The 23103-nt window shown below is 27.2% G+C and overlaps 1 protein-coding gene, 1 long non-coding RNA gene and 1 other non-coding gene across 4 annotated transcripts; 1 reads left to right on the plus strand and 2 right to left on the minus strand.

The window, feature by feature from the left end:
• Positions 1–3467: 3467 nt before the first annotated feature.
• On the minus strand, positions 3468–5537 carry LOC133037749 (uncharacterized). 2 transcript variants are annotated; one of them, XR_009687755.1, is made up of 2 exons: positions 5229–5537; positions 3468–3867 (listed from the first exon to the last, which is right to left on the minus strand). It is a non-coding gene; the product is annotated as an uncharacterized LOC133037749 (long non-coding RNA). The 2 variants fall into 2 exon arrangements; XR_009687754.1 differs by having other exon boundaries at positions 3468–3895.
• Positions 5538–15830: 10293 nt separating this feature from the next.
• LOC133038048 (7-deoxyloganetic acid glucosyltransferase-like) lies at positions 15831–21674 on the plus strand. The gene is made up of 2 exons (XM_061116032.1): positions 15831–16434; positions 20764–21674. Exons 1-2 carry the CDS (start codon positions 15882–15884, stop codon positions 21672–21674), a joined length of 1464 nt encoding a protein of 487 aa, XP_060972015.1. The 5' UTR covers positions 15831–15881.
• A 1296-nt stretch (positions 21675–22970) lies between these two features.
• Positions 22971–23054, minus strand: TRNAL-CAA (transfer RNA leucine (anticodon CAA)). The gene has a single exon. It is a non-coding gene; the product is annotated as a tRNA-Leu (tRNA).
• Positions 23055–23103: the final 49 nt, after the last annotated feature.

Raw genomic sequence — 23103 nt, forward strand, 5'->3', positions numbered from 1 at the left:
AGAGTGACCAAAAAAGCCTGAAAGAAAATAACTTCTAAAGAATTCAAATACATTACTTGGCAAAACCCTTGAACGCAACGTTATCTCTATCGAAGTAGGCATACAAGGCATGGTAAGCGTAAGAAACGTTGTACTCCACGCTGAACCGTAAAGAAAAACCATTAGATAAACAAATACACAAATTGTTGCAATCAAAATATGAAAAATAGATGAAAATTGGAAAGAAAGAGGAAACCTACTTGATCTGCTCGTTAATAGCGACCTCACACTCGTCTGCATATTTCTGTCGAGCAAGAGAGACTTGATCCCCAGCTGGGACAAGATCGAATGCAATTTAATTTAAAATCAAATAAAATGAAAAAAAAAATGAAGGTGAAAGAAATATAAATTTAGATTTAGATGTAAGGTTTTATTCCCCAGCTGGAATTCAATCCTCAACTCCCCGAGGCAGAAGCACTAAAGGAATGGTAATACTCATAAAATCAAATACACATACTATTATAGCTACACATTTTACAAAAAAAATTAATTTTTTGTATACTATATTTATAATAATACTTACTCTATTTTAAGGGCGGAGAGTAACGAAACAGAAATTAAAAACGCAATAGCAAACTGCTTGACATATGAATCTTCTCCAAAATCTTTTGTTGGATTACACGAAATAGTGACTAACATCCAAATTTCAGAGTTGACAAAAAATCTGCATCTGAATGAGGTAAAAACTACTATAATATTTACTTTATAAAACTTTCGTTTCAATATCTTACTATTATTAACACTATTTGATTTGGATGTAGAAAAAATATTTTTGGATTGAGGCGGCAATAAAAATAACTGATACTCTCCAGAATTTTTATTACATGTCAGCATGTCATAAAAAAATAGATTTATACAATCGCGATGAAAAACTCATATGTGACAAGCCAACATGCGGCCAAAAAGGATTTCCTACACCACGATATATATATTACAAAAAATATATGATGTTATTGAAATTAAGTTAAAATAAAAAAATATACTAACAATCTTATTATGCATTTTACAGTGCTTAGGGTTTAGGGTATCATATGTTATTATGCATTTTACAATCATATGTTGAACTTGATGACAATACAAAGAGCCTATTTGCTGTCATGTTCGCATATATTGTAGAAAAAAATATTTTCGTGTAATGCTGCCCAACTAATGAAATATACTGCAGAGGTGTAGTTTTTAAAAAATTAAATAGTTTTACATGCCTTTCATAAGTTTATTTTTTAATTAAATAAATTATGCACACCATGTCTAATCATCTTAAATGAAAATACATCACTGTTTGCAGGAACACCGCCACTTTGTCGACACTACCATATTCAATTTATCAAAGAAAAAATAAATAATCCAGATATATGCGGACCCGACTAGAATGAAAAGTGTAAAATACAAAAATTACACTATTTTCTCTATCAAAGAAAATGAAGATTGAAATCCACCAATGACTATCATTAGTTTTCTTATCTACAATTTTTAGACTAATGCTATCTTCAATTATCAACAATTTAGAGATTGATTTTAATTTTCTTTTTATCTTACCCCCATTTAAGTAATGTTTCTTTAAGTATTGGAACATCAAATTTTAGTTTATTTTTGGATTAACTTAAGAACATATTTAAATCATTAAGCTTTCTTAAACACTAATATATTGCATTCAGTATTCAATAATAATCTTACTTTCAAATAACATAAAAAAAAACCTAGCATAAAATTTAATATACGTGTCTCGCACGTAGTTTTTTGCTAGTATATATATATATATATTTATTAAAGTATATACTATCTTATTTTTTATTTTTTATTAAATTAAAATAAATAAAACACGATATTAAATTAGATTAATAACAATATTATATTTCATAAAAATGTTAGACGTACCCTTCAATATTTCTAGTACTTATATATATTATCGAAAAGTTTCTAGTAAATTCTCTAAAAATATGTTACGGTACACACTCTATTTATTTTGAATGATCTACATCCACTACCAAACAATATTATATATAAAAAGGTAAATAGCGGTATAAGTACTTAAAGTTTTAAGTTTGTAAGCGGCATAAATCTAATGTTTATTTTTAGTGGCATAAGTACCTAATGTTTGTAAAACTGTAATTTTCCCCCAGCTTTATCATAGACTCCGTTTTGAATTTATTAAAATAACATTTGGAAGTAGCTAATACTACATGTTTCTGTCTAGACCCAATGATCAAGAATATGAACCTTATATGTGGCTTGTTTAAGAAAATAATAGAGTTTGCACAGACGAAATTAGAAAAAAATTACAGTTTTACAAATATTTGGTACTTATGCCGCTAAAAATAAATATTGAGATTATGTCACTTACAAATTTAAAACTTTAGGTACTTATGTCACTATTTACCCTATAAATAATGGTATCTTTTTCACATTTGAAATTGAACGAAATTTCTTATGTAGGTGCATAAGATATTTTGCACAATAACTTTTGTGCATAAAGAATTAAAAGGTTAGATGGTCTAAAATTTTTAAAACTCAAACATTTGAAAAAAAATAATTATCGTGGGATCGATAAATTGTAGTGATGATTGAAGCTTTAACTAATCTCGCTAAAACATGATATATTTGTCATTTTTTAATTTGGCTGGACACTAATATCATGTCTAATATAAAAAGGACACGAAAGAGTACTTTTTATGTCTAGGCTGCTTGAATGACTAAAATGATTTTTTGCTCTAGTGTTTCAAAGCAAGAGAGAAACACTTGTTACATATGGACAAACTTTGATTGAATACAACTAAGCATTTATCTTATTTTAGAGCAAGAGGCTATGCTAGCTATATATCTATGAAATTATTTATTTATATATATATCACCTTTTCTAGAGTTTTTTTTTTCGGTTCTACTTTTTTAAGATCCTCTTGTACAAGCAGCTGTCTTTGCTGACTGAATTGTTGGAAAGAAAAGAAGAAAACAAATGCCTAACAATTTAAGAGACATGTTAGTTTTTTGGTAAGAAATTAATCTCAACCAATTGTATTCATTTAATTAACACTACAACAAATATCATTATTACCGGCGGAAGCATCCGCCGGTAATAAGTAATAGTACCGCCGGTAATAATTAATACCGGCGGAATCCGCCGGTAATTATCCGCCGGCATTAATTGGTCGATAAAAATGGTTATTACCGACGAAAGGGGGAATCCGCCGGTAATAATATTAATACCGGCGGATTAATAGCGGTGGGGTCCGCCGGTATTAATATTTTTAAATATTTAAAAAAACATATTATAATGATAAATACCGGCGGACCCATCCGCCGGTAATAATAATTTTAAATATTAAAAAAAATAATATTCTGATTATTTAATATAATTAAATTAATTATAATAATTATTTTTATAAATAAATATATTAATTAGAAATAAAATATCAAAATTAAGAAATTAAACATTAAACATTAATTAAGAAATTAAGTATTAAAATTAATTTGTCCATTACAATAAAAATTATATTATCTTAAATAAAATTAGGAAATTGTCTTTAAATAAACTTTAAAACATAACACATAATTAAAAAAAACCTAACTATCATTGTTCAAATCAGTAAATTCTAAAAATTCGTCTGCATTTGAGCTAAGTCTTGAACCATCAATATTCTCACGGGATTGAGCCGGCGGGACAGGGTAATAAGGTTGTCCAGTCTGCGGCGTAGGCAAGATCTCCACATATTGTCGAGGGTGGGGGCGAACCAAAATTGGTTGTTGCTGTTGTTGCTGACTCTGAGCACTGAAAAAGCCTCCATACATAGGCTGTTGTGGAGATCCTCCCATTTGACCATACACAGGTTGTTGCTGTGGTCCAAGACTTGTCGATTGTCATCTAAAATTTTATGAAGACATAAGATTTAATAGTATAAAGAAAAATTTAATGATAAAATTTTATGCAATTTTATGCTATTTTATGATATTTTATGCTATTTTATTAAAAAAAATTATTATTATTTTAATACTTTCACAATTATTTATATATTATTAAAATAAACATTCTTTATTAAATAAATTTTTTATTTTTAATTTTTAAAGAAATATTATTTAATATTATTTAAAAAATAATTTCCTATATTAAATCTTTTTCTTAAAAAAATTATAATTAAAATTGTGAAAGAAATTTTAATATATTACATCTAAATATTATTTTTTTTGAGTTTATATTTTTTTCAAGTATATATTACAATAAAATTTTTATTTATTAATTTTTTTATATTAAAAAAATTATTATTTTATTAATATTTTCTTTTATATATTTTAATGTTAAAATTATATTATTTATTTAATTTTTTAAAGAAATATTATTTAAAAATATTTTCCTATATTAAATCATTTTTTAAAAAAAAAACTTATAATTAAAATCATAAAAAAGTTTAATTCTTTACATTAAAATATTTTTTTTTGTTTTTATATTTATTTTTCAAGTATATATTATATTAAAATTGCTTTTTATTAATTTTTTTAAATTAAAGAAATTATTATTTTATTAATATTTATTCTTTACATATTTTAATGTTAAAATTTCATAAACTTTTTGTTGTTAAATTTTAAGTATTAAAAAAATAAATTTTAAATTTTAAAATCTTATTTAATATTTACATGAAAAAGTTTATTTTTTTATGTTATAAAATATTTAACTTATGAGTATTTTTTTTTCAAAAATATAGATTTATCTTAATTTTTTTATTACATTTTTTAAAAATAGTCAATTGTATATAAATTTTATACATATTTAAAAGTTGTTTATTATTGTAAAATATTAATGACACAAAATTTTTACAAAAAATTTAATACAAAACTCTATAAATTACATTTATTTTTTACATAATATATATAACACAATATTAACTATACAGTATATACAGTGTATATACACTGTATAAAACAGTATATACACTGTATATACCGTATATAATGTATACACTGTGTATAAATTGACAATATCTACAAATTTTTCATTCACAACACACAACATATATACAAAATATATAATTTACAGTACACAGTATACACAAAACAGCAATTAAAAATACACTAAACTAAAATTTTTCAAATATAACACATTTTCCATTCACAATACACAGTATACATACATATATAATATTTTTTACAGAAAAAAAATTATTTTTATGAGATATATATACACAAATATTGTAAGAACTAACCTCCAAATATTTAGTACACCAACCGATCCCGGCGTTTTACTCAGAAATTTCTTCCCCACAGATTATTTATCCCAAACTTTAAAGATGGAGAAAAAAATTAGATATTAAGAAAAAAAATAATATATGTAAAACAGAGAAAAAAGAAAAACGAAATCATTACCGATGCACTGGCGGTGGTAGACGGGCGGCGCACTGGCGGTGTCGGGGAAATGATGCCGGAGAACGGGGCGGATTGTGTTTGAAAACGGAGAGGGGAGGTGGAATGGAGAAGGTGGGGGGGAGTGAAAATGGAAAAAATGGTATTCTGAAATGGGGAGGGATTTATATAGATTTTTAATACCGGCGGGACCCGCCGGTATTAATTGGGTTCCGCCGGTATTAATAAAAACGGTCAGAATCGCAGATTAATACCGGCGGGTCCCGCCGGTATTAATCCGCCGGTAAAACTAATTTCAAAAAATTGGGCGGCAAAAATCCCGCCCACTTTTTTCGAGGCGGGATTCCGCCGGTATTAATACAAACCCGCCGGTAATAATAAATTTAAAATAATTTTTTTTTATTTATTTAATATAATATTAATTATATAGTTATTACCGGCGGATGGCTATTTCCGCCGGTAATACCCCTATTAATACCGGCGGGTGAGTTCCGCCGGTAATAACTATATTTGTTGTAGTGTAATAAGGAATTTTTCACTTGTTAAAGAGCGTTAATTATTAGAATATAAACACTATTATAAAGCCTAACACAATTACTAGTGACACTTTAAAATGATTATAATAAATATTAAATTGAATATCGATATTTTATTACCTTAATAATAATATTATACATATTACAAAAAAATCTAAAAGTAAAAAAATTGTAGCTAATTATATATAAATTAATACTTCTATATTATCACTAAAACATTCGTGGCTAAATGTGTTAGTCAATATTAAAATTGAACAGGCAGCCATGCCACTAGAGTTGAGTGGCCATAATCATGTACAAAATGCATAGGACCACAATTGAAGCATTTTCCCATTCTGATATCACATATGTCCTATTGTCCTTCAAATTTTTCTTTGCACAAAATTAAGAATTTAACACAGAAATATTAGGTGACATATCACATTCATTGTATTATTGCCATATAGGACTATAAATTATTTGGCATTCATTATTATTACCTGTGTTTCTAGACGAGGGATATGTGTACTTCTAATTAGGGAAACTTACAAAAATACTATTTTTTTTCCCAAGTTTTACAATAATACTGCCACACGGTAATAATTTCTTTTTTACTGTCCAAACCCATTTTTTTTTCTTTCATACTGTTCAGACCTAAAATATTTACTTTTATACTGTTAACAGTAATAAAGCACAAACGGCACCTCCTTCGTGGTTGGGGACGGACAAATCAACACCAGAATCATAGAAACATCAGGAAAAAACCATAAAATCTGGCAAAGAGAAAAAAATTACTAAATCAATAACAATCCTATAAAAAAAACATAAGAAAACACTAGTAAAATAACACAAAAAAACTACAGAATCTAAAAAAAAAAAAACAAGCATAAAAAAACTTTGGAATGATAGTATTTCGATCGGGTGTACTTGGATTCCCGTCCTATAAAAAAACATAAGAAAACACTACTAAAACAACACAAAAAAAAAATTAAGAACATAAACAACAAGCATAAAAAATCATTAAAACTAAAATAATGAAATGACACACCTCGACAACCCTTTTCCTAATTATGTCTTCGAACAGATCAGTTGATTGAACAATATTCACTTGGTATTTAGTCTTTCCCTAAGAGTTAACAAAATAAAACCAAAACAACAACAAGACACAGAGTCAAACAAACAGAAAACTATAAAATAAGACTAACAAAAAAAAACATGCAAGAAAAAAAAATAAGAAATATAATCAACTTGAAAAAACTCTTAAAACAATACAAGATCAATAGAAAAAAAACCTTATCAGATTTGGGAGACTTTTGAACTTTCTTTCGGCTGTTTGCAACAAACAGAAAACTATAAAATAAGACTAGCAAAAAAAAAACATGCAAGAAAAAAAAAATAGGAAAAATAATCAACTTGAAAAAACTCTTAAAACAACACAAGAACAATAGAAAAAAACCTTATCAGATTTGGGAGACTTTTGAACTTTCTTTCGGTTGTTTGCATCTTTTATATATATGCTTGTCTATCTTCACTGATCTAAAGAAAAACTAGGGCTGTACAAAAAAATTTGTAAACCGCCTAAACCGAATAACCTGCCCAAACCGAACCGAAAAAACCGATAAAAATTACAAATCAAAATAACCCGAAAAAATTACAAACCGCCCAATCTGTTAATTGGGCGGGTTGAAAATAGGTCCAACCCGCCCAATTAAACCGACCAACCCGACCAACCCGATTTTGCACTTTTATTTTTTATTTTTAAACTTTTTAGTTTTTATTATATATAATATAAATGATTAAATATATAATAATATAAAGTTATATACTTAATTATTAGTTTTAAAGTCATATATATGGTATTGTACTTTGGTGGAATGTGATATTTTTAATTTATTTTTAAAATTTTTGTTAATTTTGACTTTAAAACTAAGAAAAAAAAAATTGGCCGGTTTGGGCGGGTTAACCCGACCAAACCGCCCAAACCGTTGGTCGGTTTATAGATTTTTTTTTTTTTTAAAATTGGGCGGGTTGCACTTAAATTTTAGCAACCCGAACTTTAAATTGGGTTAGAAAATATATAGGATAAACCGCCCAAACCGACCGATGTACAGCCCTAAGAAAAACCAATGTCAAATTAAGTTTTTCTTTTAAACCCCTTATATACAGATGGAGAAAAGGTTGAGATAGAGAAATATTTGTGAACATGTTTACTACAGCAAAAGGACAGTCAAGAAGAAAAAGAAAAGAAACGTATAGAGAGAGAAGGAAAAGAAAGAGAGGAAGTGAAAGAGTTTAGGAGGTGGGTTTTGCTAGTGAAACACTAAACAAGATCTTATGCCTTATAGTAACAGAGACACAAGGATAAAGGAGAGAGAGAAACAGATTTTTTTTACAGGCAAAGAGTAAATATGAAGGGAGTTTTATGAAAAAGAAAATTAAAATTAAAAAAATAAATAAATAAATAAAGTTGATGAGAGGGTTGCTTTAGTGAGTAGTGTGTTGTCACATCTCACGTCCAAATCAAAGTAAGAATGAAAGACATTGTAAAAATAATTGACACAGTAGAGAAAAAAAAAACAGTATAAAAGTTATATACTCCGTGCGACAGTATAAATGAAAAAGGCAGTAATGGGTGTAAATTGGGAAATTTACATGGTATACTAATTTTTGCCATTTTTTTACAAAAATACTGCCAGACGGTATTTTTTACTTTTTTACTGTGTTTTTTCATAAGTTTCATACTGCAGTATACTGTGTTAAGTTTTCACTGGTGTTCTACTGGTGTTTTACTACTGTTCTACTGTTGTTTTGAATAGTTCTGCTTTGTGTTTTATTGGTGTTTTATAAAAATGCAGTATTTTTGAAAAAATTTCCGTGTGACAGTATTTTTGTAAAAATTAACTCAAATTTCAATATTTTTATAAGTTTCCCTGTAAATTTCTCTCTAATTAAGCCCCTTTCACAGGCCCAATTAAGACAATGGGCCAACCCACCAAAGGAGCCAGACCACGACTCCAGGTCCAGTAATAAAATTAATAGATCCAATTTTACTATAAGGAGTCTAATGTTGTTCATGGGGGAAATGCAAAACCAGCATCAGTTCTTGGGTCGAGTCTGTAATTATCTTGCGTTTGGCTAACTTAATAATTATAATATTGGATAGAGAAGATAGAAAATTAATAGACGACTTAAACTCGAAGACTATGTATGTAGCACGTGAACAAATTATTAATCCAAAACTCATAAGAGAAATAGTATAAAAATCACTACAAAGTTATTATATATTTGAATAATTTGTAGCATTTTCTATTTTATTTCTAATTGTATATAAATATTTAAAGTGAATTTTTTTATTATAATAATACATAAATTATATTTATAAAACTTTATCTAGCCGTTAAGTGTTAAGTCAATAGTTGCATAATAGTTCTTATTAATTCAGATCATTAAATTTTTATTTCAAAATTAATTTAAATTTATCAATAAAAAAATGACACATTATGGATTGTAATATGCACCCTTGTTTATTTTATGAGAAAATAAATATATATATATATATATATACTAGTATGTATATATATGCAGTGGAAAATTCATTATTTAAAGTAAGGGGGCGTCATTTTTTTTTTATAAATCAAGAGCAAAAATAAACTTAAAAAAAAGTGAGGGGGTGTAATTATAAGTGCTATTGCATGTAATTAGTTTTTTATAATTAGGTTTAATTAGGTGATGATGTTAAGTGCATGTATGTTTAATTTTTTTTAATTAGGTATTTTTTTTTTTAATTTTTAAATGGCATTTGAAATTTTGATCTTTAAGATACAAAATTTAGCTATTACTACATTGGTGTATCATTTGAATATGATTATATATATACATATTTTTTTAAATTTTTAAAATTTTCTTAATTAGGTAACGTATACTATATTCTTAATCAAAACTCATATAATTAAATGTTTATATATAGGCTGGATTTGTAAATATAAAAATAAAATTAAAAATATGGTTAAAAATATTTATAATATTTTAAATTTAAATTTCTTTATATAAAATATTTACATAAATTTTTTTTATTTTAATTCAAAATTAAACTATAACAAATTCAAAAATATGATTAAAACTATTTACAATATTTTAAGTATTTTAAATTTAAATTAAAATTTTTTTATATAAAATATTTACATAATTTTTAGTTTTAAATATTAATAAAAAATATACTTAATTAATAGGATATTCTATGTAGAAACCCAAAAAGTATGGTTAAACCAAAATATATATAATTTAGCTTCATTATTACAGGAAAATTAATTTTATGTCTATAACAATTATTCTAAATTATAAATATATATATGGAATTAATTAAAATGAATATACATATTTTTGAATTTTTTGAATATTGGAGACGATTGCTCTGTGGCAGAAGAACTCTGTTGAATAATTAAAGGTTTGGTTTTTGACTGAAAATAAGAGCTTCAACTCGTTGAAGAGTCTACTCACTACTGGACATATATATAACAGTACAAATAGTGGTAAATAAAAATCATTATGATTAATCATCACAGCAGCAGCAGCAGCAGCAATCCAAGTCAATACCCAACGCAGAACAGCAACAATGGCCAACACATGAACTGCATAATCACACATCATATATATATAGTCAGTCAGTATATATATATATATATATATATATATATATGTATAGGATTTGATTAAGATGATTTACCATAATGCTTTCAAGAAGCAACACCCTCCCTTGGATTGGGTTTCAATTTTGTTTTCGGGTTTCCCAACAGCGGCAGAGGTGTCCATGGTGGGGTAACCAACCGGTGGTGGAGCCACATATGGGTCTTCTCCGGCGGGATAACATGAAACTGATGGCTGAGCACAACTCATATTTGGAGATTGATGAAGATGATAATGTTGAGAGAAAGAAAAAGGATTAAAAGTGAAGCTATATTTGATGATATGAAGAATGAATAAGATATTGCATGCATACCTTATTTATAGAGAAATGTTAAAGGTTGCGCTTAACATTTTTGTGAGATGTAATATTATTATTGGTGACATTTAATATTTGGTTCCACTTGTTTTATTTTTATAAATATTATAGAAAATTACTAACTAATTATAGAATGAAATTTTATGTGGTGCTAGGTGCCTCATAACAATACCCTTAGGAAGAGCATAAAAATTAAAAGGGGAAGGTTTCTTGTGCATGTGGGTCAGCACTTTGTAAAGAATACTAATTGGGGTCTAACGTGTTTCGCATGTGAGCTCATAATTCAAATATATTTTTTTTAAAAGAAATTGCAACATGTTGACTTTATGTCTTGGTCTTTATTTTATTTTTTGGTATTTTCTAGAAGTAAATAATAGCTTAATCGTAGTAAATTAAGAGTTCGATGGTTGGAAAATTATGCAGACACTAACTATGCTAGATACCACTCAAAATGTTATATTGCTATTGATACAATTAAATAACAAATTCAACATGATTTAATATAAATTATATATAAAAAAAATTTCTTCGTTAGATTGATTTAATATAATAATTGTTATAGAATATCGCTAGCAATTCTTTTATTTTTTTTATTTGTTTTAGTGTTGTTTTATAGTTGTTTGCCATCATTTATTTATTTGACGTGGATTATTCACTGTTCTTGCTCCATCTCGCTAGAATGAATGATTATGTTTTAGGTGTTCTCGTGTTGCTGTGGTAGTTCTGTCTGTGGGTGTGGAAGATGGGGGCTATAAATACATTTCTTCTTCGTTATCTTTGCCTATTTTTGTGATTTTTTTATTTTGGTTCTCCTATAAATACATTTGACGAGCTCACTGACAAAAGAGTTTTGAGGTGTATGGTTCTTTTATGTTTTTCTAAAATTTATATCTGTTTTATTGTTTTACATTTGTTTTTGTGTTGTTTTAGTAGTTTTTTTATTCTGATTTTTTAGGAATGGACTTGCAAATATAGCTGCTATTGCATCTGGTGTTAAGGCTGTGCAGAAGATTGTTAGTTTTTTTTAGTCATTTTTTCATTTTGTTTTGTTTGATTTGTTTTAGTGTTGTTTTACAGTTGTTTTGTCATGATTATTTATTTGACGTTGATTTTACTGTTTTTGTTTAATCTCGTCGGAATTAATAGTTGTTTTTCAGCTGTTTTAGTGTTGCTGTGGTAGTTTTGTATGTGGGTGTGGAAGATGGAGGCTTCGTATTTTTATTTTTTTTTGTGTTTACAGTATAAAGAAAAAAAAAGGAGGGCTTCTATTTGAGAGAGTATCCACAAAAATACTTTCTATCAATATATATAAATATAAATATACTTTCTATCAATAAGTTACACATCAAACTAAATTAGAAGTGAAAGATGAAGTAAAATATAAATCCAAAATTATTATACGTACTATTATTATTGTTATATAATTTTTTAATTTATAATTAATATTTGTCTTAAAAATAATAGTTGAATAGTAAAAGAGTATTTTTATAAAATAATATGGGTGGACTAAAATTATTGTAGTTATAGACTATATAGATGAAAGTGACTAGAACAACTTGTTGAATAATTTAAGCTTTGGTTTTTAACCGAAAAGACTTTCAGTTGAAGAGTCTACTTGATTAGTACTACTCATAAATAAAAATAGAAAGTTCAATGAAAATGATTGATACGGTCTCCTTTCTTTGAAAAAAAAAACTATACCAATATGGAACTAGATTTATATATAAACGGATAGATAAAAAAAAAGGCTAATTAGTAATGAACTTTTAACATGTATTAAATCATGCTACCTGAATTTTTTTGGCCGTTAAAAATTCTCCTTGAACTATTAACATTGTTAGATTTAAGGACTTTTGTCTAATTTTAGTAAAAAAAACTCTAACATGAATGAAAATTCAGAAGACATGATTTAGTACATATCAAAGTTTGAAGGGCATGATTTGGTAGATATCAAAATCTGGGGAGCATGGTTTAGTACATAAACAATCACTGAAACAGTAAAATTGAATGAAATTAGACAAAAGTCTTTAAATCTAACAATCTCAATAATCTAGAGAAAATTTTTAACGGCCAAAAAAGTTCATGGGACATAATTTGGTATATGTCAAAATTCGAGGGAGGGGGGAATTGTTAATTAGCCTAAAAAATGGTGAAAATGACTTATTCTTATTTAGTTGTTAAAAATAATTTGGTCAAGTTTCAATAACTTTTTATTTGTATTGGTATATTTCAATATTCCTATTTATACTTTTTTTTCTCCATTTTCTCTTGTCCTATGTTACTCTCATTTTCTTCTTCTTCTTTGTCTATTTTTTAATTTTTATTCTCTCAAACTTTAAAAATAAATTCTGATCTCGTCGTTACTTGTATGAGCCTAAAAAAAATAACATTGTGATTTACTTTTCAATGTGAACATTTTAAGTTATGAGAAGCATATGTTTTTTCGCTATTTACAGAAAAAAAAAATTATTTAATTACTGATACAGTGATTAGTTACTATTTATAATTTTTTTAAAGTTTTAGTTAACATTTATTTTAGAATTAAATTAATTAAATTATACGATAACTAATTAGCTTTCAAAATAACAAAAAAGTGTATAAAATAATCGGTATATAAAAGTAGTAGCTTGTTATATTACATGACAATTCATTAATTTCAAAAATATTTTTTAAAGTGACCTAAATGTATTTTAAATTATAATATACCATTATATAACTTAAAAATAACTAATTAGTTACTAAGATGTATACAAATAAGTTTTTAAAGAGTAACCAAAATGCATCCCAAATTATATGATATAAAAAATAAAGTTTTTTATATAAAAGAAACTAATTATTGGTTTCTTATCAACACTATTAGTAACTAAAAAATTCTTTTAAAAATGCAGGAAAAAAACAAGAAAACGTTAAAAAATGTCAAAAATATTAGATTTGACTAACGTAGCACGTCAGTAATATTAATAACATTATTATTGTAAAGTAAATATAAAAATGTATATTATTGTAAACTTCTAAAAAAAAATATAGGATCTTTTAATAAGAAAGTCTTGTGAATGGTCCAAGCTTCTTTATACTTGGATCGGCCCTCTTATATACCAGTACCTTTTCTTTGACAAAAAACTATAGTACTATGGAATTAGATTTAGGAATAATTATATGAAACATTAATTTTCGTAAAAAAATTATATTTTTTACGTTTAAAGATTTTTTTAATATTTTTGAATTTTCTATATAAACAACACGAAAATAACGAGAAAACTACATAAAAGTAACAGAAAATAACATCAAAACAATATCAACTTTGGGTGGGTTTCCGACCCACAACGGTTGGAACTCAACTTTGGAGAGTATAGTCTGAGTACCAATGATATGTTGGCCTTATTTTGGGGATCAACAAATCAATAGTAGATTTGTTAGTCGAGTATGGAATCTTGGATTGGATATGAAGGATGTTTCTGATAGGAAAAGGATGGTGAATGATTTGATGGTAAAGAGGAGGGAAGAGTTTGTTAAATCAACGGCTGAGATGGCTAGATTAGCCAAAATGAGTGTAAATGAAGGCGGGTCATCTTATTCTAATTTGAAAAGGTTGATAGAGGATATAAGAGTTGTGGGAGCAAGTGAAAACACTACATGATGAAATGTATTTATGGGCAATTCCTTTGGCAATTATGTCATAAGTGATATGTATCCTTTTAATTTATTCATGATTTAGGCATATGAGTGATAAAATAACACACACACAAAAAAAAAATGTAATATTATGGTAAAATATTTGTGAAACTATACAACGTTTTAAAACGACCACACCTCTGAGGTACTTTAAATCTCTTTCTCATTGGTGAAGCATGTTGGAATTGGTGGAATATACTTAAGGTTGAAACATGAAGATTAGTAGAAACTAATCAATGGGATATGTTTAAACTAATAGTTCAAGTTGAAAGGTAAACACATTAAGAGAATGTGTACATAATGAAATTTGTTCTCGGGGTCCAAAAACTTTGTTTTGAGTAAACTAAGTTGCATGCCCAAGAATTAAGTTTTGGGTCTAATGAAAATTTCAAAATGCAAGTTTTAGAAAAACTGCAAAGCATGTTGCTTAGCACTGGGCGACATGTCACCCGGAACATTTCTGGATTCATGTAAATGTAACATGTCAAAGTTCCAGGAAACATGTCGCCTAGGTTTGGGTGACATGTAGCATGACGGAAAATCATATTTTGCATTTTTATATCCCGAGCATGTGACATGCATGCCGCCTAGTGAGTCAACATGTCGCCCAATGAGAAATTTCAATGTTTCTTTAAACACAAGAAATGATCTAAATGAAATACGGGCTGACACAAATAAAGCGTACAGTACAAATTCGAGGGCGGTACAAAAATACCGAGCCTATAAGCCGTGTCGGATCTATCCTTTAAAAATAATAGCAAGACATGGTGCAACTCATATTTTTATGTAGCACGGCACGACACAGGTCGTTTTTTGAAAAGCACTAAAAAATATGTGTAAAAATATATTTAAATTAAATTTTATTTAGATGTAAATTAAATTGATTAATGTATAATAAAAATATGTATTCTTTAACTTTTCCTTTAAAAATTTTCAAATTTTTAAAATTTTACAAAGTACCTTCAATATAACTACAACTTAAAAAATTATAAATTCTTTTCAAATATCCAAACAAATAAAACATATAATTAAAAAGTAGATTGATAGATGTTAATGGGTGCAGAAGCATCCTAAATATATTATTATCAATTTTCCATCCTTAATCCAACACAACAGCCTGGCACATCTGCAATATCACTTCGAAAAGTATTAAAACTCTTTATATGATTATATAATTTAATTAGAAAATGGGTGACGTAGGTGCTAGCTAATTAGCTTCCCCAATTGAATAAAAAACAAAATATTTTACTAACTATTTTCTCCACAATTAATCTCTATTCTATATATACATGCATTTGTAGATGTTATAGATGCAAAGAGTAGCTAGTTCTTTCACTATTCTCATCATGGAGATCAATAATCAAGGGCCACAAATAATTCCACGAGTTCTCATCTTTCCCATACCAGCTCAAGGACACGTCAGCCCGATGTTAAACCTGGCAGAGCTTCTTGCCATGTCAGGCCTCCACGTCACCTTTCTAAACACCGACCACATTCACAATCGTCTCATAAAGTACACCGATGTAAAAACTCGGTGTACTAAGTACCCAGGCTTCCTTTTCAAGACCATCTCAGATGGTCTAGAAAAGGAGCACGGTAAATCAGTTTGGGATTTTATTTTTCATCTACAAAAAAACATCAAGCCGGTTTTGAAAGAGATGCTCGTCTCCGGCCAACTCGGATCGGGTGAAAGTCCTTACATTACTTATATGATTTTGGATGGATTATTTGGTGAGTTTACTATAGATGTTGCTGAGGAGCTTGGAATTCCTTGTGTTCATTTTAGGACAGCCTCTGCTTGTTGTTTTTGGTCTTTCTTTTTCTTTCCGCGTCTTGTTGACACCGGAGAGATTCCGATCACAGGTAATTATTTTTTTTTTATTTCTTTATATTATTATTTTTATTTAAACTAATCGAAATATTCATTAATTAATAGGTAAATCAAACAAAATTCATTACATGTATATCATCTTAAATGTGATTATATATGAATGTTCACTCTTGTTTATATATCTTAAAAAATATTAAGTTTATTCACATTAATAATCAGTATAGTATATGTATAAGCAAAAAGCCAATTACAATTTTTTAAGTCTAAAATTACATGTTAAAATATTTTTTTTTCATAAAAATATTAGTTTAAATAAAGTTTTTAATATTTTAATTTATTATTTTATAAAAACTTCAAACTCTGTAAAAGTACTTGTTGCACATCTTCCCTCCAATTAATTTAGTATTCACTTTTTTATATACTAAATCATGTATGTCTCCTCTTCTCCCCACGTTAGTCTTTTTTTTTTCTTATATTATAATAAATTAATTCCTCTTCACTACACCTATAAATTGAAAATTGTCAAATTATTATCTTTCTTAAAATAAAATAATTTACGGCATAAATATTTAAGTTTAATTTATTAACTAAATATTTAATTTTAATTTTAACGGTAATAATATTTAAATTATAATTCTGGAACTTCGTAGGCACTTAGTTATTAAACTAGGTGATTGTTACGTGCCAAGCCACGTAGTGTTAGTTTTATTTAATATTTTAGTTTTTTATTTGAATTAATAATTAAAATAGTATAATTATTTGAACGATTTGTTTTATAAAAATAAAATATGTGTCAGTATATTTAGTAAGTAAAATATAGTTGTGTTATAATAATGTATGTTATTAATAGTAAAATGTACATTAATCTTCTAATTGAAAAAAGTTCTATTATCTCATTTCATATCTAATAATAGCTACACAACTATATATTTATAGACTTTCACATTCTTTGCAAATTACTAATAAGCACCAATAATATTTTCATATTCTAATATTTTTCAACCTTCTCCTCTTGGTGGTAAAATTAAAAATAAAACTAAAAATAAGCACAAACATATAAGGTAAATACTAATTACAGCCCATTTTATCTTTTTTTTTTTAGAGGAAATTACACTCTATACCCTTTTTATATTGTCCTCTTTCATTTTTACTCTCTTTTTTAAAGTCTATCATTTTTACCTCTTTTTTTAAACATTGTACCAATTTTGCCCCTGTCATTTCAAGATACTCTCCATGTGACTCTCTTATGTCAGGGTATTTTGGGTACAATACACATAAAAAGAGGTATATTTCAAATAAATATAAAATTAGAGGCAAATTTGGTTAATTGATTAATAAAAGAGGCATTTTTCAACTTACCCCTTTTTTTTATTATTTTTTTAAGCCCAAGCCCAAAAATCTCTAAGCTAACACAATCAATCTTCTTTTATATTATCTTTTCTAAATATTTTATCTATATTTTTCTTTTTTAAAAAATAAATAAAAAAATTATTAATATTCTCCCAAGATAGGTTTGTTAGAGAGATATGTGGCTAAGATGATTTTTTTAATTTAAAAAGAGATTATTAATATTTAAAAGATTGTTTATTTAAAAGATTGTTTAATTTTTTGGGTTTAATTATTGTGTTTATTTTTTAACGGGAGATCAAACCTAATCGTTAAATTTAACAGAATATTCTTTTATTTTTAAGTATATTCTGTTAACCCAAGAATGTTAAACCAAGAAATGCCGTTAGATAGGCACTTTTAATATATAAAGATATTAAGTAAATTGACAAGTGGTAATCGTTCAAGTCATTAAATTTTAATTTTTTATAAAAAAATAATTTAAATGTACCAATAACAAAATAACACGTAGATAATAATCTGATATTTAACGACCATGTACCAATAAAATTCCAAAAGTATAATTTAAATATTATTAACGCTAAAAATAAAATTTAAGTATTGCAACCGAGATTTAAACTTAAATATTTATGTCACAAATTACTTTTAAAATAATATATTTCTTCAAAAAAAAAACTAATATATTTTAATTATTTAATTAAACAAATATTAATAGATTGCTAACAAAAAAATTATTCTTCGCAAATAAAATTAATTAATTAATTAGTAATCTATTAATTTATATTTGTTCAACTCCAGTTTTTAATTTAGTTTATTGTATAAAATTAGCAAACATAATTTTATTTTATCATTTTAATTATTTGATGTACAAAATATTCAGAACTTTGAAAAATGGGACTATATATTTTCTTCTTTTTTGAAATGAAAAATTGGACTATTTCAGAAATACCTAAAAAATAATAAATACTATATATATATATCTTTATATATATATAGGGCAAGACTATGGTAGAACCTAGTAAAAGTTCCCTACCGGTACGTGGGGAACTTTTTTTAACCATTGATTTTAGATCATGTGGTTATTATGATGTAAGGTGTATACTATTACGATAGAACTGCTGGTATACGATTAAAACTTTATACATATTATAATAATATTTAATAATATTTATCTTTTAAAAAAAATTTATTAATAATTAAAAAAATTTATTAATTTTTATTGAATTATTATTATTTTTTAAAAAAGTTACTTTGAATTATTTTTATATTGGTATTTATTTTCAAAAAAGAATTATTTTTTCTAAACTCTTTTTTTTTTTTTGCTTCTTATTTTTTTGGTTTTTCATAATTTACTGCTGGTTTTTTTTTTTTACGTTTACACTTTGTCTTTTCTTTGTTTTGATTTTAGGTTGTGTGTAGTTTTGGTGTTATTGACTGTTTTTTCAGTGATTTTTATCTTGTTGTTGTTTGGCTACTCTTTTGAAACGTCACTTATCAAAAAAATAATTAATTAATTCAATTAGATATTATTTTTTCTACCAAAAAAATTGAGTTTAGGAGAAGCAAGTTGGTACGGCTCCAATTAAAGAGCATCTAAAATCATTCAAGCGATCCTACATTAGACGAATTTTTGAAAATAAATATCTAAAAAAAATAATTTAAATTAATTTTAAAAAATAATAATAATTAAAAAAATAACATTAATAAATTTTTTAATTATTAATATTATTTTATATTTTAAAATAAATATATTATTATAATATGTATAAAAAAATTTAATTGTATACAAGCAGTCATATAGTAAGAGTATATACCTTACATCATAATAACCACAAGATTTAAAATCAACGGTAAAAAAAAAATTCCCTACCAATAGGAAACTTTTGCTAGGTCCTATCATATAGTATTACCCTATATTGATAATGTAACTTATTTTTCGTTTAATTTTATAGTGCTATTTTTTTATTTTTAAAACCATTTGTATTGTATATATCCCAAGCTTCAACATTTTGTAAATAAAATTACAAAAATACAATTTTTTTTAGCAAAAAGTAAAAAAAAAAAAAAAAAAAACACAGAATTCAACCTCACAATAATTATAATTTAACTATAAATATACTAAAAAAAAAAAACAACCTCACATGACAATTATAATAAACTTTAAATAAATTATAAAATAACAAAAAAAAAATAATCTAACATAACAACTATAATAAACTATAAAAAAAATAGAGTAATTTGCAGCATAAATATTTAACTTTAACTCTCAGTTGCAAATAAATACCTAAGTTTAATTTTTGGCAGTAATAATACCTAAGTTATAATTCTGAAACTTTTGTAGGTACCTAACTGTTAATTGTTAAGTAAATTGCAATTCCTAATTGGTCTAAGTCATTAAATAAAAAAAATAATTAAAATATACCAATAAGAAAATGACACGTAAATAATGACATAATATTTTAACAGTTAGATACCTACAGTAGTGTTCCAAAAATATAACTTAAGTATTATTATCGCCAAAAATTAAATTTAGATATTTATTTGCAACTGGGAATTAAATTTAAGTATTTATGCTGCAAATTACTCAAAAAATTATAAAAAAAAAAAAAGTCAATTATAAATTTTTGTCCCCTGAACTTTTAAAGTCGTTAAAATTGTCCACTGAACTATTAAAATTGGTTGATTTAAGTACTTTTGTCTAATTTTAATAAAAAAATCTAACATGGATGAAAGTTTAGGGGCATGATCTAGTATATTTTAAAGTTTGAGAGGCAGGATTAATTAATATATATCAAAGTCTGGGAGCATAGTTTAGTAAATAAATAATCACTAAAATAGTAAAATTGAATGAAATTAGACAAAGTCCTTAAATCCAACAATTTCAATAGTTTAGTTTAGGGGGCATTTTTAACAACCTTCAAAGTTTAAGGGGCATGATTTGGTACACATCAAAGTTAGTAAAAAAAAAAGATTATATTAGTTTTACTAATTGATTACTTACATTTTATATGAAGATATGGACAGGCTTGTAACAAGTGTGCCAGGAATGGAAAGTTTTCTACGATGTCGTGATTTGCCAAGTCTATGCCGAGTGAGTGACACAACTGACAAAGCTTTCCAAATGATTCCTCAAGTGGCTAACCATAGTCGTCGAGCCCGAGCAATTATACTCAATACATTTGAGGATCTCGAAGGTCCAATTGTGAATCGCTTGACTGAGTTTTGCCCTAATATTTACACAATTGGGCCTCTTCATGCCCACCTAAATGACAAGTTGTCCAATAGTCTTTACGATGTAGACCGAAGCTGTCTCACTTGGCTCAATTCTCAACCTCCAAAATCAGTTATCTATGTTAGTTTTGGTAGCGTCGCTATAATGACAAAACCCGAGTTAATCGAGTTTTGGTATGGTTTGGTAAACAGCAAGCATCGCTTCTTATGGGCGATGCGGCCGGACATGTTAGTGGGGATTGAGGATGGCGACAATTCAATCTTGGCGGAGTTAAAAGAGGCAACAAGAGAGAGAGGGTTCATGGTGGGCTATGCTCCACAAGAGCAAGTTCTGGCCCACACCGCTGTGGGTGGGTTTCTGACCCACAGCGGTTGGAACTCAACTTTGGAGAGTATAGTCTCAGGAGTACCAATGATATGTTGGCCTTCTTTTGCGGATCAACAAATCAATAGTAGATTTGTTAGTCGAGTATGGAATCTTGGATTGGATATGAAGGATGTTTCTGATAGGAAAGTTGTGGAAAGGATGGTGAATGATTTGATGGTAAAGAGGAGGGAAGAGTTTGTTAAATCAACGGCTGAGATGGCTAGATTAGCCAAAATGAGTGTAAATGAAGGTGGGTCATCTTATTCTAATTTGAAAAGGTTGATAGAGGATATAAGAGTTGTGGGAGCAAGTGAAAACACTACATGATGAAATGTATTTATGGGCAATTCCTTTGGCAATTATGTCATAAGTGATATGTATCCTTTTAATTTATTCATGATTTAGGCATATGAGTGATAAAATAACACACACAAAAAAATGTAATATTATGGTAAAATATTTGTGAAAATAAATGTGTTTATGAAACTATACAACGTTTTACAACGACCACACGTGTGAGGTACTTTAAATCTCTTTCTCATTGGTGAAGCATGTTGGAATTGGTTGAATAGACTTAAGGTTGAAACATGAAGATTAGTAGAAACTAATCAATGGGATATGTTTAAACTAATAGTTCAAGTTGAAAGGTAAACACATTAAGAGAATGTGTACATAATGAAATTTGTTCTCGGGTCCAAAAACTTTGTTTTGAGTAAACTAAGTTGCATGCCCAAGAATTAAGTTTTGGGTCTAATGAAAATTTCAAAATGCAAGTTTTATAAAAACTGCAAAGCATGTCGCTTAGCACTGGGCGACATGTCACCCGGAACATTTCTGGATTCATGTAAATGTAACATGTCAAAGTTCCAGGAGACATGTTGCCTAGGTTTGGGTGACATGTAGCATGACGGAAAATCATATTTTGCATTTTTATATCCCGAACATGCGACATGCATGCCGCCTAGTGAGGCAACATGTCGCCCAATGAGAAATTTCAATGTTTCTTTAAACACAAGAAATGATCTAAATGAAATACGGGCTGACACAAATAAAGCGTACAGTACAAATTCGAGGGCGGTACAAAAATACCGAGCCTATAAGCCGTGTCGGATCTATCCTTTAAAAATAATAGCAAGACATGGTGCAACTCATATTTTTATGTAGCACGGCACGACACAGGTCGTTTTTTGAAAAGCCCAAAAAAATATGTGTAAGGCCAGTGTGTACGTACTTACAAACTTACAACACTAATTTATACCACTGCTGCTATTGCAACAGTGTATCACATCTGGCTATGAAGCTCTCTGGCATCAAAAGATTCATCTCCTCACCGCAATAGTGAAGACTATATAGTATTAACTATGAAGTGAGATATAGAGATAGAGATAGAAGATGGATACGTACATGGGTTTGTTTATATGAGTGTTCAGGCTATATTTGGTGCTAGTAGTTTGTAAAAATACAAATACATAGCTGATTAAAAAAATATATTCATAATTTTTGAAAAATTCACATGTTGTCCTAATTAATTAAAAGTATACGATTAAATAATAATAATAATAATAACTAAAAGAATTAATAGAATACTGAAATGAATAAAGGGAGAAAAAGAGATTTTTAAAATGTCAGAAGTGGGATTTGAACCCACGCCCTCGTAAGAGGACCAGAACTTGAGTCTGGCGCCTTAGACCACTCGGCCACCCTGACTCTTGTGTCAATTTTCCTACTTCTATTTCTCTTAGTTAACTGTTAGTTA

Source organism: Cannabis sativa, chromosome 5, assembly GCF_029168945.1.
Source record: "Cannabis sativa cultivar Pink pepper isolate KNU-18-1 chromosome 5, ASM2916894v1, whole genome shotgun sequence".
NCBI classification, from domain to species: Eukaryota; Viridiplantae; Streptophyta; class Magnoliopsida; order Rosales; family Cannabaceae; genus Cannabis; species Cannabis sativa.